The sequence below is a fragment of the Cynoglossus semilaevis genome, chromosome Z (genome assembly GCF_000523025.1).
Source record: "Cynoglossus semilaevis isolate Cse_v1.0 chromosome Z, Cse_v1.0, whole genome shotgun sequence".
Taxonomy (NCBI): domain Eukaryota; kingdom Metazoa; phylum Chordata; class Actinopteri; order Pleuronectiformes; family Cynoglossidae; genus Cynoglossus; species Cynoglossus semilaevis.
The window spans coordinates 15324247-15341933 of NC_024328.1; the positions used below are offsets into that span (position 1 = coordinate 15324247).

At 43.2% G+C, this 17687-nt stretch overlaps 2 protein-coding genes and 1 non-coding gene across 3 annotated transcripts in view; all 3 read left to right on the forward strand.

Annotated features, from left to right (window-relative positions):
- Positions 1-6733, forward strand: part of arvcfb (ARVCF delta catenin family member b) — a 20574-nt gene extending 13841 nt beyond the window's left edge. The window contains 12 exon segments of the mRNA XM_025053385.1: positions 350-467; positions 551-722; positions 852-869; positions 948-1019; positions 1106-1233; positions 1468-1618; positions 2121-2313; positions 3004-3115; positions 3327-3414; positions 4048-4139; positions 5541-5653; positions 6408-6733. Of these exon segments, the coding sequence (XP_024909153.1) occupies positions 350-467; positions 551-722; positions 852-869; positions 948-1019; positions 1106-1233; positions 1468-1618; positions 2121-2313; positions 3004-3115; positions 3327-3414; positions 4048-4139; positions 5541-5642 (1246 nt within the window). The 3' untranslated portion in view covers positions 5643-5653; positions 6408-6733.
- Positions 6734-7502: 769 nt separating this feature from the next.
- On the forward strand, positions 7503-7589 carry trnay-gua (transfer RNA tyrosine (anticodon GUA)). The gene is given in 2 exon segments: positions 7503-7539; positions 7554-7589. It is a non-coding gene; the product is annotated as a tRNA-Tyr (tRNA).
- A 2892-nt stretch (positions 7590-10481) lies between these two features.
- The window catches only part of txnrd2.2 (thioredoxin reductase 2, tandem duplicate 2), a 15435-nt gene continuing 8229 nt past the window's right edge, over positions 10482-17687 (forward strand). Inside the window, exons 1-11 of the mRNA XM_008336563.3 lie at positions 10482-10609; positions 11409-11474; positions 11555-11611; positions 11714-11858; positions 12307-12381; positions 12460-12538; positions 12761-12823; positions 12962-13032; positions 15683-15702; positions 15981-16072; positions 16172-16346. Of these exons, the coding sequence (XP_008334785.1) occupies positions 10534-10609; positions 11409-11474; positions 11555-11611; positions 11714-11858; positions 12307-12381; positions 12460-12538; positions 12761-12823; positions 12962-13032; positions 15683-15702; positions 15981-16072; positions 16172-16346 (919 nt within the window). The 5' untranslated portion in view covers positions 10482-10533. The remainder of the gene's footprint in view (positions 10610-11408; positions 11475-11554; positions 11612-11713; positions 11859-12306; positions 12382-12459; positions 12539-12760; positions 12824-12961; positions 13033-15682; positions 15703-15980; positions 16073-16171; positions 16347-17687) is intronic.

Consider the following 17687-nt stretch of genomic DNA (forward strand, 5'->3'; position numbering starts at 1 on the left):
GTTCAACTAAACAGGCTCGGATTCTTCGACACTCCGTCAGTAAATTGTGAGTGAAATGAAACTATGACTAGCGTCAGATCAGGGAATCTTAGGCGGTCCTTCACTTCTTTTTCACACCCTTTGAATTTGATCAGTGGCGCTTTGACCCAGAGGCAACGTCTCTGTCGTTGGTGTGGAACCCCAGGGTTCACCTCCTGGGCAAGATCGAATCCCGGTTAGGGCGGTTGGTACCTTCCAGTTCAGGGGGGTGTTGGTACGGTGCAGTGTGATTTGGGTGGCGGTCGTGGCGACTGCTGCCCCTACGACCCGGTAACGGATAAGCGGATAACTGTGTTTTTGTCTCGTGTAGGAACGTGAGCTCCGATGGCGCCGAGGCTCGTCACAGACTGAGGGAGTGCGAGGGACTGGTGGACGCCCTGCTGCACGCCCTCCAGTCAGCCGTGGGCAAAAAGGACATGGACAATAAGGTAAGAAGTGGTGCTGCGATCCACGGACAGTTTTACCGTCAGAACACGTCGGAACGCTTCTGCTCCTCCTCTTCTTCTCCTAGTCCGTGGAGAACTGCGTTTGTATCATGAGAAACCTGTCCTACCACGTCCACAAAGAAGTGCCCGGGGCGGAGTGTTTCCAGGACCCCTCGGTGCCACAGGCCCCAGGCTCCTCAGGGCCACAAAGGAAGAAGAAGGAAGACGGCGGCTGCTTTGGGGGCAAGAAAGCCAAAGGTTAGAAATTATGAGGCGGTTAGAGTCCTCTAGGATCAGGATCAGGGTTGATCAGAATCACCTCAGTAAATGTGTCTTCTTCCTCTTTTTATTTGTGGCTGCGGCTGCTTCCTGATTGGCCAACTCCAGAGGAATGGTTTAATCAAGGTGAGTGTTTTCTATTTCGGATACTTTCGGACCTTCTAGCCTGGGGCTGACTGTCTCTGTCTGTCTCCTCGACTAAAGGCAGGAAAACCTGTGAGGGCAACAAAACCTACGACACCCTGGATCTGCCCAAACGCACCGAGCCGTCGAAAGGTCAGTGACATCATCACCGCAGTGGTCGCAAAGTCGTGAATTCACTAATTATCAACGACTCACGTGCTTCCGGTCCTTTCCCGCAGGTTTCGAGCTGCTCTATCAACCGGAGGTGGTGAGACTCTACCTGTCTCTGCTGACCGAGAGCCAGAACTTTAACACCCTGGAGGCTGCCGCTGGTGCTCTGCAGAACCTCAGCGCTGGACAGTGGACCGTGAGTTTTTGTAGTGACTGGAACTGATCTCTTAAGGGCGTCTACAGCTGCAGTCATCATCCTCTGATCAACACTGCCCCCTAGTGGCTCGACTGAATATTGCATTTATTTTTATTTTTTTACTAAAGTCAAACTGTTGACATGTTGTCATCATGAACGTGGATCTTTCTAGAATTAAGGAATAATTTTACACATTGAAAAAGCTCTCAGTGTCGCCCCCTGTCTGCCCCACAGTGGTCTAACCACATCCGAGCCACGGTGCGTAAGGAGAAAGGACTTCCCATCCTGGTGGAGCTACTGCGCTCGGACTCGGACAAAGTGGTCCGAGCCGTGGCCATCGCCTTACGTAACCTTTCCACCGACCGTCGCAACAAGGACCTGATTGGTAATTAATAATTAACCAACCACAACTCGTGTACTCATGCAGTACAAGTACACACACCATCCATCCATCCATTTTCATCCGCTTATCCGTTACCGGGTTGCGGGGCAGCAGTCGCCACCCAAATCACATTGCACCGTACCAACCCCCCAAACCTTCCTGCGGGTGGTGAGTCCACTGGAAGGTACCAACCGCCCTAACCGGGATTCAAACTTGCCCAATGACAGAGACATTGCCTCTGGGCCAAAGCGCCACTAGTACACACCACATAGTATTATTATTAGACTCTTTTATACACTGTACAGCAAAGGTCCCCAATCACCGGGTACTGGACCAGCAGTAAGAATCTGACGATACGATACATATCACGATATTGCGATATATTGCGATACTTTAGGCACGATGATCTATTGAGTTTTTTGAGGGTTTTTTTTGAGGAAAGTAAATATTGCAATATTTCAGTGTATCGATATTTTCTTACGCCGCTCATGCTAACCTTCCACAGGAAGTTATGCCATGCGGGACCTGGTGAGCAACCTGCCTGGTGGTCAGCAGCGTCCGGCGAAGAACCTGGAGGAGGACACAGTGGTGGCCATCTTGAACACCATCCACGAGATCGTTACCGACAGCTCGGAAAACGCTCGCTCCCTCATCCAGACCCAGGCTATTGAGAAACTGGTGGCCATCAACAGAACCAGGTGAGGCTCCCCCTGGTGGTGACTGCTAGTTCTGTGCGGTACTGGCGTCAACATTTTTTGTTGATGCTAGTACTCAATAGGTACCTGCCGAGTAGATCGCAGGTGTACAGGTAGGGATGTATATCGATATTAACTTAACTTTTTGCCGATATCAGATATGCCGATGTTGTCCACTTAACACTTAATTTCCGATTCCGATATCAACTGATACACACAGCCATCCCCCACCCCCCCAAAAAAATTTTAGGTCACGTCACGTATCGCCTGTCGTGCAATTAACACACACACTACTTTTATTGTGATGTCCATCTAAACGCATTCCAAGCAACCGATTCCAGCATAACTGGCGAAACCCAAGGATTGCGATAACGATTCCTACATACAGTACTTATGCTAATATCGGTAGGAAACTAAGGATGTCCAATGATAACGGCTGGGCGATATCATCGGACATCTCTAGTTTCCTTCCGATTATCGGACATCTCTAGTTTCAGGTTTTTTTACTGATGTCCACTATCATCTCTACTGCCACCTATCTGTAATCTCATGTACTGCACGTAGTCATGTTCATGAGTGTGAGTCACAAGTCGAACACATCGGTATTCAGAGTATTCGCGGAGGAGTACATGTCTCACAGTACTGGGACACTTACTCGTTACAAGTATTTCTAATTATCTGTGTTTGTTTCAGCCAATCAGGGCGCGAAACGAAGGCCACGTCGCATGTGCTGCAGACGGTGTGGAATTACAAGGAGCTGCGGAATGCTTTGAGCAAAGACGGCTGGAACAAGAGCCACTTCCAGGTAAAGGTCTTTGAGGAACGCGAACTTCTCTGGAGGCAGGGCTCCTATTGGACGATCCACCTGTCAATCACACACACACATATACACAGTCTCCCCCTAATTACCCCGGGGGCTGTGGTAGCCGGCATGATAATAATAAGTTGGTTCTGTCAGATTCCTCTTCCTGTTCTGTGACCTGTTCTGACACCAATGGCATTGTTCCCTCTCTCAGCCTCCTGTCGTTGTCACACCGAAAGGAAGCAAGAACGGGAACGCGGCCTATGACGACACCACCCTACCACTGATGGAGAAGAGTCATGGTGAGGCACCGCGCGCGTGTGTGATATAAAGTTTTATAAATGTTTTAAAACTATTTTCACTTGTTGGTTGAATGTACTGTCACTGCCTTGGCTAGGTTGTCGGGAACTGAGTTGTTTCCGACAAATTCCTTATCGGAACCACAGGGACGTCAGACGTCCCTGGTTTTTAAGTTCACTTTGATAACCCCCCCCCTTCGATAATATATATTTATTTATCTGTACAAACCTCTGATTATTAAAATAGATTCATAAAATGAGCTGCAATGCTGCCATCTAGTGGCTTTCACTTTCATATACAGGCGTTTTTCAGCAAAACTATTTTTAGAGCACACATCGAAACCTGGTCATCGCATTATCGGGTTTCCATTATTGGGGGAAAATACGATAACGATTTTTACAGATCTTACATAATTATGCTAATATCGCACCAATAATATTGGACGGCCGTTATTATCGCACATCCCTAGTTTTTAGACTTCACCTGAGGAGGAAGTCATTTTCAGTCATCGCCTCTCACACCTGAGTTTTTACTACAACCTGCGGGTCGGTAAAAACCGGTCCGGTCCAGTCCAGTCCGGTCCGGTCCAGTTCTTCAGTACTGACCCAATGACCGTTGTTGTCTGACCCGTTCAGATGGTTATTCCACCATCAGCCAGAGGGACAGGGACTGCTCATATAGGACTGGAGGAGGATCTGGAGACCTGACTGAACGGGAGCCTTTAAAGGTACAGACACAGAGTTCATCTGGAGGTCGTGACCCCTCAGAATACACGTGTGTACAAGGTAAACAGGAAATGAGATGAGAACATAAACAGGAAGTGCCCAGAAACAGAACCCTGAGGAACGCCGGAAGCTGAAAATGGGCCTCGACGTTCCATGACCGTGGTGGTCTGGGAGATTAGTTTGGTCGAAGCCGTTTCCTGCGCTGACACTCCCACGCCCCCTGGTGGAACGTGCTTGCCTTCTCTTGGATTTGCATGTTCTGTATTGACTAACGTTTGACAAGTTAGTGGCTTATTTCAGTTAGATTTAGCAGCGCATTGGAATGGTGTCTGACCGCAAGGAGGTCACCAGTTTGATTCCTGCATGTTTTAGCATGTTCTCCTGGATGGATGAATGAGTGGATGGATATGTGAATGGATGGATGAGTTGATGGATGGATGAGTGATGGATGGATGAATGGATGGATGAGTGGATGAATGGATGGATGAGTGGATGGATGGATGAGTGCATGATGGATGGATGGATGAGTGATGGATGAGTAGATGGATGAGTTGATATATGGATGGATGAATGGATGGATGAGTGGATGGATGGCTGAGTGGATGAATGGATGAGTGGATGGATGGATGAGTGGATGAGTGAATGGATGGATAGGGGGATGGATGGATGGATGAGTGGATGGCTAAGGGATGAGTGGATGATGGATGAGTGGATGGATGGATGAGTGGATGGATGAATGGATGGATGAATGGATGGATGAGTGGATGGATGGCTGAGTGGATGGATGAGTGCATGATGGATGGATGAGTGCATGATGGATGGATGAGTGCATGATGGATGGATGGATCAATAGATGGATGAATGAGTGGAGGAATGGATGGATGGATGAGTGCATGATGGATGGATGAGTGATGGATGAATAGATGGATGAGTGGATGGATGGATGAATGTGTGGATGGATGAGTTGATATATGGATGGATGAATGGATGGATGAGTGAATGGATGGATGAATTGATGGACGAGTGAATTGATGGATGAGTGGATGGAAGGATGGATGAGTGGATGAGTGAATGGATGGATGAATGGATGGAAGGATGGATGAGTGGATGAGTGAATGGATGGATGAATGGATGGATAGGTGGATGGATGAGTGGATGGATGGATGGATGAGTGGATGGCTAAATGATGGATGAGTGGATGGATGGATGAGTGGATAGATGAATGGATGGATGAGTGGATGGATGAGTGGATGGATGTTGACCTCTCAGCTACACGACCTCACCCTGACCTCTCTAATCCCTAATGCACGTTTGTTTATCTGTTTTGTTTTTTTCTCTCAAATGTTTTGACCTGCTCCTGTCTGACTCTTCTGGTTTTTCTAACCCGCCTGCTGCGACCACAGAACGGTACCAGTCTGAAAAACAGTACCAGGAGCAACAGGCCTGCAGTCAGTCTAGTGGACGCTTGTGACGTCAAGCCCCAGCCTGTTGACTCCTGGGTCTAAGTGCATGCATGGTAGGTCTGCTGTCAGCTGTGTAAGTACCACCTAGATTAGCACCCCACACTGGACTCTTGCCATGTTACCCCTCCGCCTTTCACTTTTTTTTTCTTTCTTGTACCACCCCATCAGTTTAAAAATAAGGTTCTCCCCTGACAGTGGGACATTTGAATAAGGACCCGCAAGTCACTGTTGGCCCCTGAGCCAGACTTTGAAAACATCAAATTTAGAGAAAGAAAAAAGAGCTTCGGCAACGTAACCTTCGATAGCTCCGTTGGTAGAGTGGTGGCCTGTAGGTGGCATTGCAGTAATCCTTAGGTCGCGGTGAGTTTTTTTTAACTTTATTTTAGGGGCAGTGGTGGCTTGGTGGTTAAGGAAGCGGACTTGGGTCTTGAAGGTTTGAGGTTCAAGTCCACCATCTGCCAAGTTACCACTGTCCATCCCCACACACTTCTGCCCCCTGCTGCCCCCTGCTTCTGCCCCCTGCTGACCCCACCATACATCCCTGGTAGTCTGGTGGTTAGGATTCGGCGCTCTCACCGCTACGGCAGGGGTTCGATTCCCGGTCAGGGAATAACATTTCCTTAAGTTCCCTTTGGGAATCAATAAAGTATTCATCGTATAATGATGCTAATATCGGTTAGCCGATATTATTACATCATCGCACAAATCCCTAATATAATTACAGATTGTTTTAATGAACGTTTATTGACAGTATTCTCTCTTGTTGTCATGACGGTGTGTCGTCTTTCTCTCCGCCACCCCCTGCAGGCCTGACCAGAGCGGAGCGCCGTCATTCGTCCGGAGAAGGAAGTCTGACATCACCACTGCCATTTCACACACGACACATCTGTGAAGTCTGACTGTACGAAACGAAAAGACACTTTTAACATTAAAAACAAACAAACAAAAAAATAACGACAACGACAACAACGACGGTCCAATCAGCAGCTGCTGCCAACGTTTTAAAAGTATTTTCTACACGGATGAGGCCGCTGTTATAGCAAAGGAGGCGCGAAGTGAAAGAGGAAAGGAAAGGAAAGAAAAGGAAAGGAAAGGAAAGGAAAGAAAAGGAAAGGAAAGGAAAGAGAAGGGAAGGGAAGGAAAGGAAAGGGAAGGGAAGGGAAGGGAAGGGAAGGGAAGGGAAGGGAAGGGAAGGGAAGGGAAGGGAAGGGAAGGGAAGGGAAGGGAAGGGAAGGGAAGGGAAGGGAAGGGAAGGGAAGGGAAGGGAAGGGAAGGGAAGGGAAGGGAAGGGAAGAGAATGTAGGACCAAACCCGCAGGAAGGATGGGGAACGTGTGAAGAAAGAAGACGGCTCCTCGGAGGAGGTGGAGTCTGAGGAGTCGCTGGACGTCTGGATGTCACCGGAAGTTGGTGTTTGGATCAGGACGGACAAGAGAAGCAGGAGAAAGGAGAAGCGGGGCAGGGGGCGGGGTTTAGAGTCGTTAAGAGTCTGTTTGGACTGTTGTTATAGGACAGAGACGTCGTCATCGCTTTCTGACGTCCACCTGAAAAGATTGTTTTTCCGAAATCACTCACTCACTCACTCCCTCTATAGGCGGTTATGTATAGCGCACTCGTCGGATTAAATGAAAGAACAGTTTCTAATCAATTAACGACGCCCTTACAATTGAAATGGACCTCCGCTGTGTCGTCACGACTGCAATCCATGATGGGATATATCGCTTGGGTTAGATTTCGTGGTGCATTGTGGGATAGTGTCTTTTAAACATTCAGACGTCATTTCAAAAATGGCGTGTAGTACCCTTTGTAGGGAGTAGGGGGCGGTTTTGGACACACCCACAGTCTATAGCAGTGATGAATTGATGACATCACAGCAGTTCGATGTCATCACTCACCGCCGCATCCTTCGATAGCTCAGTTGGTAGAGCGGAGGACTGTAGGTGGAGTCGTGGAAATCCTTAGGTCGCTGGTTCAAATCTGGCTGGAAGGAATTATGTTTTTTTTTATGTGCAGTGTTGGCTGAGTGGTTAAGGAAGTGGACTTAGCTCCATAAGGTTTGAGGTTTGAGTCCACCACCTGCCAAATTACCACTGAGGTGCTCTGAGCGTGGCACCATCCCAACACACACACTGCTGTCCCCTGCTGACTGAGTTCCAGATTTCAGTTCAATCAAAATCACTTCAACTGAACCAGATGTTTTAAAAATAAGAGAAAAAAACTTTTAAGTTTTTTTTTCATCAACACCCGCTCCATCACGGAAACTGAGCTCAATGTGTTTACTATACGATAATATATGACAAAAAAACAGAAAGCACTTTATTTGTCTTTGAGGAATATGAAGTAACAGTACACGTTGGTACCACACTGACCCCCCCGACTGTTACTCTGTAGCAAGTGTTCCTGCGTGTACCCCAGTAATGAACTTAAAAAAAACCCCAAAAATTAACTTTAAAACCTCTGGATAAGAAACAGACGATTTTTTAAATTTTTTTTTACATTTTTGTAATGTTTACATTTACCCAGGTTTACTGCCCTGATCGGAGTAAATTAAACTCCCAACAACTGCTGATCGTGTTTTCCTCCATCATGGCCGCTCTTTNNGCCGAATGACGGCGTCAGTCCAGCATACCTTCAGATCTGAGAAGTTTGTTTGTTTTACTGCGTTTATATTCATGTATATTAAGATCAAAATACAAAAAAAAAACGTCTTAGTGGTTTAATAATATTTGGCGTCATTTGTAAACACATCTCATTCGATAATGTCTCCCACGTCTGCGGGCGGAAAAGGAACGACACGTATCAAATACTCTCCGGTTATGCCGACGATCACTTGTTTATATTTGTATTTGTCAAAAAAAAAAAAATTCAAAAGTTGTGGTTTTTTTCTTCTTCGTTGGTTTGCCTACAGAAGAAAAAACTTACTGTCTTCCATTACTGATGGGCCGGCAGGAGGTCAAAGGTTAAGCAGAGTTAGGACCGGCCTCTGTTCTCTGTTGTTACTATGGTTCTACCTGAGCAGAACTTGTACAAATGTTCCTGTATCGTATTCTTTCCAGGTACCATTTGTTGTACTGTTTTCATTTTGGAATGCAACGCAATCATCCGTCTGTGGGGAACGGTGTACAAATATATAAATATATATATATATATATAAACACACATATATATATATATATATATTTATATGTATGATCTATAGATATATAAATGAGGATTGTGTTTACGGCGCCCCCTGGTGGAGGGAAAAAGCTGAAATTCGTTTTTGTTTTTTTCTTCGGTGGTCCACAACTGGTATCCAGAATGTGGGCCACATTTCAGCTAAACCTCAATCACAGGTGAGGCCTTAGAAAAACCTGGTCTGGTCCAGACCCGAAACTGAAGAGGGTCCAGACCAAGACCTGAGGAAGGTCCAGACCCAGACATTTGAATGACAGAAAATGTGGCCCTGAACCAAATGACCCATGGCCAGGTTCTGGTCCGGGCCCCAGGGGTTGGGGACCTCTGACTGCTGTATCATCAAAACGAATGGCATGTGCCTGCCTTTGTGACATGTGTGACTTAATAAATCGTACATATTTTAACAGGGTTTCCTACAATTGAACACTGTGGTTGAGTTTCAGAGGGTAGAGAGAGAGAGAAAAAAACACCTCAACGTCTCCCCCTGTGGTGTAAACTTTCATTGATCGACTGAAGCCTCGCCAGCAGCACAAACCCAGAGGAGTGCGACTCGGCAGCTGGACAAAAAAAAAAAAAAGAGAAAAAAGCTGCTTTAGTTTGTGTGTGTGTGTGTGTGCGCAGTGGAGCGTACACGGACGGTTCGATGCCGAGCAACTGTGCTGTAAAATAAACGAGAGAGAGAACAAAACGAAGCTACCCGTGTAGACGACGGAGGAGCACCGAGTAGCATCCGTGTTTGTACCTTACAGTGTCATGTTTGTACCTTACAGTATCGCGGTTGTACTTACAGTATCGCGGTTGTACTTACAGTATCATGTGCCTTACACCTTTAAATGCGACACAAAAATACATACGTGTTTAATAAAACATTATTTCCTTCCTCTTGACTCTCATCTCTGCATCCTCCCACCTCACCCCTCCTCATTCAGTCCTTCATCATCCCCCATTTCCCGCGTCCTTGACTCGATTTGTTAGGAGTGTTGGTGAGTTTAGCTGAACATTGTATCAGGAAGAAGAAGAAGAAGAAAGAACAAAAAAAAGTCGTAGAAAAGTGAAGTTATTTACTGCTTTCGTAGCTGCCGTGAACTCTGCCACAGTGAGAGAATGTAATATTTGCATTTTACTAATACACAGAGACAAATACAACACTTGTTTAAAAACAAATCCTGGTTTGTAGAGAATACATTTGTTGTGTTTTTAATAAATTATGCCTGGAAAGAATCTCTTGCCAGATGCTTGTTTTATTATTATTATTATTATTATTATTATTATTATTATTTTCTTTCTCTACGAGTGTAGTTAGGAGGAAATTCCAAACCTTTTTTAATTGATTGACACCAGAGCTGCTAACTGGTCTGTGAAACTGGAGCTCAATTTTAGCTCCAGCGATTTAAAAATAGATTCTGTTCTCAGCTCAGACAAGTCTAGAATAGATTTCCGTATCATATAGACCAATAGAAATGGCTGGAGTTGATAAAACTGATGAAATTTTAATCAAGATTAGCTCTGTGTCAATGCTACTTTATGGTTAGCGTAAGTCGTCGTCTTAGTCTCCGTACATAAAAACAGAACGTAAAAATGTGATTTTAAAAACGAATTAGAATTTCAATATAATATATATACGCGTGTAGTTAGTGCAACTTGACCACCAGGTGCTGCTAAATTCCCCCCACACTGAATTCGATGGCGCCTTTTTCTACAGGCATCTGTCCGGCCACCACACGTGAGCTCGGGGTCCCTTAAATGACAACAGTAGCATGGCTGCCCTGCGTAAAGCCGGGTTCCTGTGGAGAAGGACTGGTAGTTTGAAGTTCTGTAGAAGAAACTTGACAGGTAAATAATAACAAAAAAACCAATTGTTCAGTGAGCGAATGTTGAGGAAAAAAAAGAAGAAGCTGCAAATAAATATTTCCGGACTTATGTCCGTTAGCCTGTAGCTAACTGTCCGAGTCTTGACTGAACGAGTGTATGAAGAACGTTCCAGAGCGTTTGTGTTGCCGATGTTTTAAAAATTTTTTTGAACACATTAGAAAGTGTTCTCCATCCAAAATGTTTTTTTTTTTTTTTTCTTTTTCATAAGTAATTATGGCACCTGGTTCTCTGGGAAATGTAGTGCTCGGTGACTGTATAACAAAACAACATTATCTGCAGGTCATTTTATTTTTAATTTTTTTTTGTAAATTTGTAGTGAAGTGGTGAAACAAAAATGACGTAAGACCTCATTTTCTTCTTGTCTAGAAATAAAATGTCAAAATTTCAAGTGTCCAATGCAAGCTTTTTTTTTAAAGTAATAAGTTGAATGAATGAATGAAAGACGAGAAGAAAAACATCTCTGTTTTGACAGACGATTTCTTTTCCCGCCACTCTCGCCCGACTCATAACGGCTTGTAAACGCGAAGTCGTCGACTTTGCGTGTTTCGGCTAGATGCTAGTTTTCTGACTTTTTTATATATATTTTTATTTTATTTTTGTCAATATATCTTGGGTCAATATAAAGTAATGTCAACGATTTCCCATCAGGGCATCAATAAAGTACGCATGCGCTGAATAATACAATATATTTGACAGATTCAGATCAGTGATTGGTCTATCAGTGCATCTCTAATTTGTGTGTTTGTTTGTTTTTTTACAGGGACCTATGACTACGACCTAGTGGTCATTGGTGGAGGTTCAGGAGGACTGGCCTGCTCCAAAGAAGGTAGGGGGCAGTGTTCAATGGTCAGACATGTAGCGGTTTGTAAACGCTAGACTAAACTTATTGTCACCCCATGTCGGCAGCTGCGCAGCTGGGTCAAAAGGTCGCCGTTCTAGATTATGTGGAGCCGTCAGTCAAAGGTAACGCGAAGATCGTTCTGGTTATTGATTATGAGACACACATGGTACAGATGTTTTTTTATAAACACACGTCACATCAACGTCAAATGATTTTCCGCACAGGAACCAAGTGGGGTCTTGGCGGCACCTGCGTTAACGTGGGCTGTATCCCGAAAAAGCTGATGCACCAGGCTGCTCTGCTCGGTACCGCTCTCCAGGATGCCAGAAAGTACGGCTGGAAAATCTCAGGAGAAGTTTCCCACGACTGGTGAGTCGTTACGGCGTACTAACGACTGCATTTCCGGAATATAAATATATATATGAAATATATCTATATATTTTGCATTAAAGTTTATATTTAATTTTCTGACGTCTCATCTGTTTTTATTCACAACATATATATTTTTTTCTGAATATACGTGATTGAGTTGTTGAATGACGTCACACCTTGAATAAATCTATGTAAATCTCCTCTAGTGCTAAATAGCTCCAAAGCACCATCTAGTGGTGAACTTGAAGCATGTTTTTTTTTATTTCAGGTTGTAACTGCTCTACTTTGTCACATTTATATATATAAATGTATTTATATTAGTGCATGTGTCATATATATTTTTTAAATTTATATATTTATAATTTTGTCTTTTGACATTTTCAATAGTAATTTATCATGTTTATATATTGTTATAATATCGTGTGTGTTTGTTTGTGTTTTCCAGGTGTCAGATGGCCGAGTCGGTTCAGAACCACGTCAGGTCCTTGAACTGGGGTCACAGAGTTCAACTCCAGGATAAGTAAATGTCGTCGTCGTCATCGATGATGTAATTTACAGATGATCGTCATGAACTGATTTTTATCTTGCGTCCCTGAAGGAAAGTCAAGTATCTGAACTTGAAAGGACGTCTGGTGGACGAACACACGGTCAAAGGACAATCCAGGACAGGAAAAGAGGTGAGAAAAAACAAATATATATATATATATATATATATATATTTTCATGAATTCATGTACACGTGGTGTGTGTATTACTGCAAATACAAGTTGTATTTTTGGTGTGAAAAAAATGTTGTATTCTGTGATGTCCTGAGTTGTTACCATTATTCTCCTCTTCCATGGGGGGGCGCATGGTCTTGCCACTGGACATTTAACTAATGTCCGTCTCTTCTGTCTCAGACCGTCCTCACTGCCAAGAACGTTGTGATCGCCACAGGCGGACGACCCAAGTACCCAGCGCACGTAAGCAGTCGTTGTTGTGTTGTTTTGTTGCTAGGATACCAGATAGGTATGAGACAGAGGAGAACAGAGGGGGCGCTGTAACAGATTTCAGTCATTGGTCCAGTTGATTGATCATTGTGTTCACTGGTTTAACTCCAGGTTCCTGGGGCCGTGGAGCACGGCATCACCAGTGACGACCTGTTCTGGCTGAAACAGTCCCCTGGAAAAACGTGAGAATGCACCACCACCACCACCATCACAGGAGTGACTCCAGCCACTACTGTAGAACAGCAGACAATGTAGTCAATGATCTGCACTCAGTACACAGTACCAGGTGGCAACAGATTCAGTCAGAACAAAGAGCGTGTTCTCCAGCCACAGGGAGGCGACACCTGCCTCTGGCAGCTTTTCCAGGGACAGAGTGGAAAAACCACATTGGAATTCTCTTTAACTAACGAGTAAAATAAATTTGTCTCCAAAAGACCAATAGAAGTGGAAAACAAATAATGTTGAGAAGGAACATAACTATATAATTAGCATTTGTTTAAAATATATTTTTTTAATGGGGGGGTGATCAGAACTTCTGCTACAGTTCTATCATACAAGTGTTTATATACATATATAAATATATATGTATGTATGTGTGTGTCTATATGTATATATAAATGTGAATATATATATTCACATTTATAGTACATAGTAATATAGTAATTATAATAAAAATAACAATATACAGTATATTTGTGTATGTATCTATATATGTACATATGTATTTATATATATGTATATGCATATTTGTGTATATATGTAGATGATAGATAGAACTTAATTAATCTCTTTGTTAGTTCTCTTTAGGAAATTAAGGACATACTGTATGTGTGTACATATATATTTATATATGTATGTATATGTATATATGTGTATATGTATATATGTACATACAGTATGTATATATGTATGTATATATGTAGATGATAGAACTTAATAAATCCTTTGGGAGTTCCCTTTGGGAAAGTAGGACATATATGTACATATATATTTATATATCTGTGTATATGTATGTATATATGTAGGTGGATAGATAGAACTTAATTATTCTCTTTGTTAGTTCCCTTTAGGAAATTAAGGACATATTGTATGTGTATATATATAAGTATATCTATATATGTACATATATATATGTAGATGATAGAACTTAATGAATCTTTCGGGAGTTCCATTTGGGAAATTAAGGACATATATGTACATATATTTATATATTTGTGTATATGTATATATGTACATATGTATTTATGTATGTATATATGTAGATGGAGAGATAGAATTTAATTAATATCTTTGTTAGTTCCCTTTGGGAAATTAAGGACATATATGTACATATATATTCATATATCTGTGTATATGCACATATATATGTGCGTATGTATTTTGCGTAGTGTAAAACGCTGATGCTGCGCCGCTCTGTCGTCACTCGTCACCGACTCGCTCCGTGTCGTCTCGACCTTCCTGTCAGCCTGTCCTCACCTTGTGATTCAGATTAGCCGCGTGCATCCTGCCCTCTACACAACAAGCCTTTAATCCCAGCATTGAGCCGCTGTCATCACCTGGTTAATAGTTGTATCACTGACGTTTCCTCCTCAGGGTTTGTTTAGTGGCGACAGGTAGGCAGAGGAGGATCGCGTGGACGTTCTCATCCGTACACACACCTGCGACACGGAGCCTGTAATTGTTTTTAAATTCGTGACATTCTCTGCCGGTTGTGATTGTTTTGGGTTGAGAACTTGTGCGGATGTTTTAGTCTGGCTTTTTATTTTTATTTTTTTTAATCCTATTTTAATTTGAGTTTGAAGCTGTGTGTCATATAATTAAGTAGAGTTTTAATGTTCTGCTCGGCAGCCACTAGGTGGCAACAGAAAATCAGTTATTGTGCACAGGTCCACGTGAACTACCTTTAAACCAAGTTGGCTCGGCAGCTATTTCTCAAACGAACCAGGCTGAAAACATCGACTATATTTCAAATGTTTTATAAAAATATATTTCAAAATATATTTGATGTTGGGATACCTTGATTAAATGCATGTACTGTAGTTGTAATGTCATTATGATTGAATACGTATACACTCAGTTCAGTCGTAGTGATTTGACCTCGGATGGTGTTGTGAACCGATAACATGGCATAAATATATTTTTCTTAAACCTCAGTTTTTTCGGAGATTTTTGACTTTTCGTTGCGGTAACAGACTGAGATAACAACAGTGATGTTAATGATGCATAAGTAGAACTTTTAGTCCCAACTCCACCGTGTACTTGACTCAACAGTTGAGCGTGCTCTCAGACTGCCCCGCCCCACGTGTTTTTTTTCCCCCTCAGAAGTAGAACGGAGCAGAAAGGATGCAGTTTTGTCGGTGATGAAAGTGTAGAAATAATTTAAAGCTCTTTACCTAATCTGCTTTAAGCCACTCTGTGACTGTGAGCAACACACACACACACACGGGGGCAGAGTGGGGGCTTTTAGGAAGAGCTGCGGGCAACAACAAGTTGTCAGGAGACGCACGGACCCGAGGCAGGGAGGTCTGAGGTCAGAGTGAAAAGGCAGGGGATTGGACGAGGAGCTTCACTCAGCGACCTGATGTGTACGCTGAGCCCCCGACATGGCATGGCCCATCCTCGGGGATTAGCCTAAATGCTAGAAATTAGCCTTGTTCAACACTCAGATGTCAGTGCTGGATTAAAGCTGTGATTCACCTGGACCACACACACACACACACACACACACACACACACACATCTTCAGACTTCTGTCAGTTGATGAAATATATTTCTGTTGTATTTCATCTTGCCTAAAGTTTTTTTTTTCTTTTTGTTTTTCCTGTTTTTCAGACTCGTGGTCGGAGCCAGTTGTATCCTCGGTCTGAAGTCGCAAACACCGTAGACTGAATGTGTAAATATCTGCCTGCCCAGCAGGGGGCGGTCTTTTTAGAATATATTTTTATTGTAACAGTAAAAAAAAAAAAACATAGTATTTTATTTATATATTTAATATACATTAGGGTTAGTCATGCCTATATCGCAGTATTTCTTAATATATCGTGTCGTCATACATATATTTTGCCAATATACGCTCCTAGTGTATTTATATATATGTGAATCAAAAGTTTGCTCCTTAACCAGTCTTCAGATGTGGCTCTGGAGTGTGCCGGCTTCCTCACAGGCCTCGGCCTGGACACCACCGTGATGGTGTGCAGCGTCGCCCTCAGGGGGTTCGATCAGGTGCTGCAGCCGCTGCCATTTGCTTGGAATGTTACTGTAAATATACGGATATATGTTTGTGTTTCGAGTTGCAACTTTTGATTTCTTTCATTAATGCAGCAAATGTCCGGTCTGGTGACGGACTACATGGAGTCGCACGGGACCGAGTTTGTCTGGAAGTGTGTTCCGGAGAGAGTGGAGCGTTTGACCTCTGGAGTTCTGCGGGTGACCTGGACCGACAGCCAGACGGGCCGCGAACACAAGGACACGTACGACTCTGTCCTGTGGGCCGTTGGTGAGTCTGTGCGGGGTAACGGGATGGGCTGTGTTACTGCAGGAGCAGTATATGTGTGCTATGTATGTGTTAATATGGATTTGTCAATATATAACACAGAAGCATATATGTGTATGAATATGCAGTTATTTATGTAATGTGTATATATAGCTATGTCTGCATATATATGTATGTGTGTATATATGTATGTATATATGTACATATATGTGTGTATATATGTATGTATGTGTATATGTATGTATGTATCTATATATGTATGTATGTACATATATGTACGTATGTATGTATGTACATATGTGTATGTATGTGTATGTATGTATGTACATGCATGTATGTATGTTTTTATATATGTATATATATGTGTGTATATATATATGTATGTATATATACAGTACATATGTATGAATGTGTCTTTATAAATATAGTGATGAACAGTGGCTGTGGATTTAAATACCACTCTTTGGACCACATATATTGGGCGGTGTGCTGATGTAGGCCCTGTTCCATCCACATCAGCACCTGGGCCGTGGCCTAAAGGACCTTTACCGAGAAAACCCACAATTCCATCAGTTTCATTGTTCTCTCTAAATGTCGTACAGCGTCAGCGAACAGAGGGACGGACACGAAAACATAATAGTTATAAAGCAGTTTGATGGGAAAAATCAGAGGAAGTGGGAATCAACCCCCGCGGCTGCTTCTCTGTGGGGGGTTACTGTGGGGAGGGGGGCAGGACAGAGCAGGATGCACCCAGACTCAGGGTGTTTCACCCTCCTGCCCTCCCATCCTTCTGGAAACCGACCCTGCGTCGGACACGGTCATCCCTGCTCCGTAACCTCCCCCTGAATATGAACAGGTTGTGTTGTTAAGTTGGCTAAAAGTGAGATCAGAAAATGGAAACATTTAGCGAAAATGTTTGTCCATTTAAAATTAAAAAAAAAAAAAAAAAAACTCTGGAAATGTTTAAAATCTTTCAAGTACAAATTAAAGTACTACTTGTAGGACCAGATTTAAACAGGTCTGCATCTACATCTCAGTCACTGAACAATCAGTGAAGTTAATATTTATATATATTTATATATATTTATACAGCAGAGATTCATTGAGTTTTATCACCAGACGTTAATAAAACAGCAGCAGTTTCCTCTGTTGCTCCAGTCATTATCTAGACCCAGACTCACCCCCCTCACCCGCACCTCTCCCCGACTCCCCCCCGTTCCCATACAGTAGACTCCTCAGTCCTGACCTGTGACCCTGTGACCTCCCTGCTCTTTGATGTGTACAAACATCAGTTGTGAGTACAAGGCCGCTTCCCTTCACTCTGACCTTACACCAGGGGCTGCC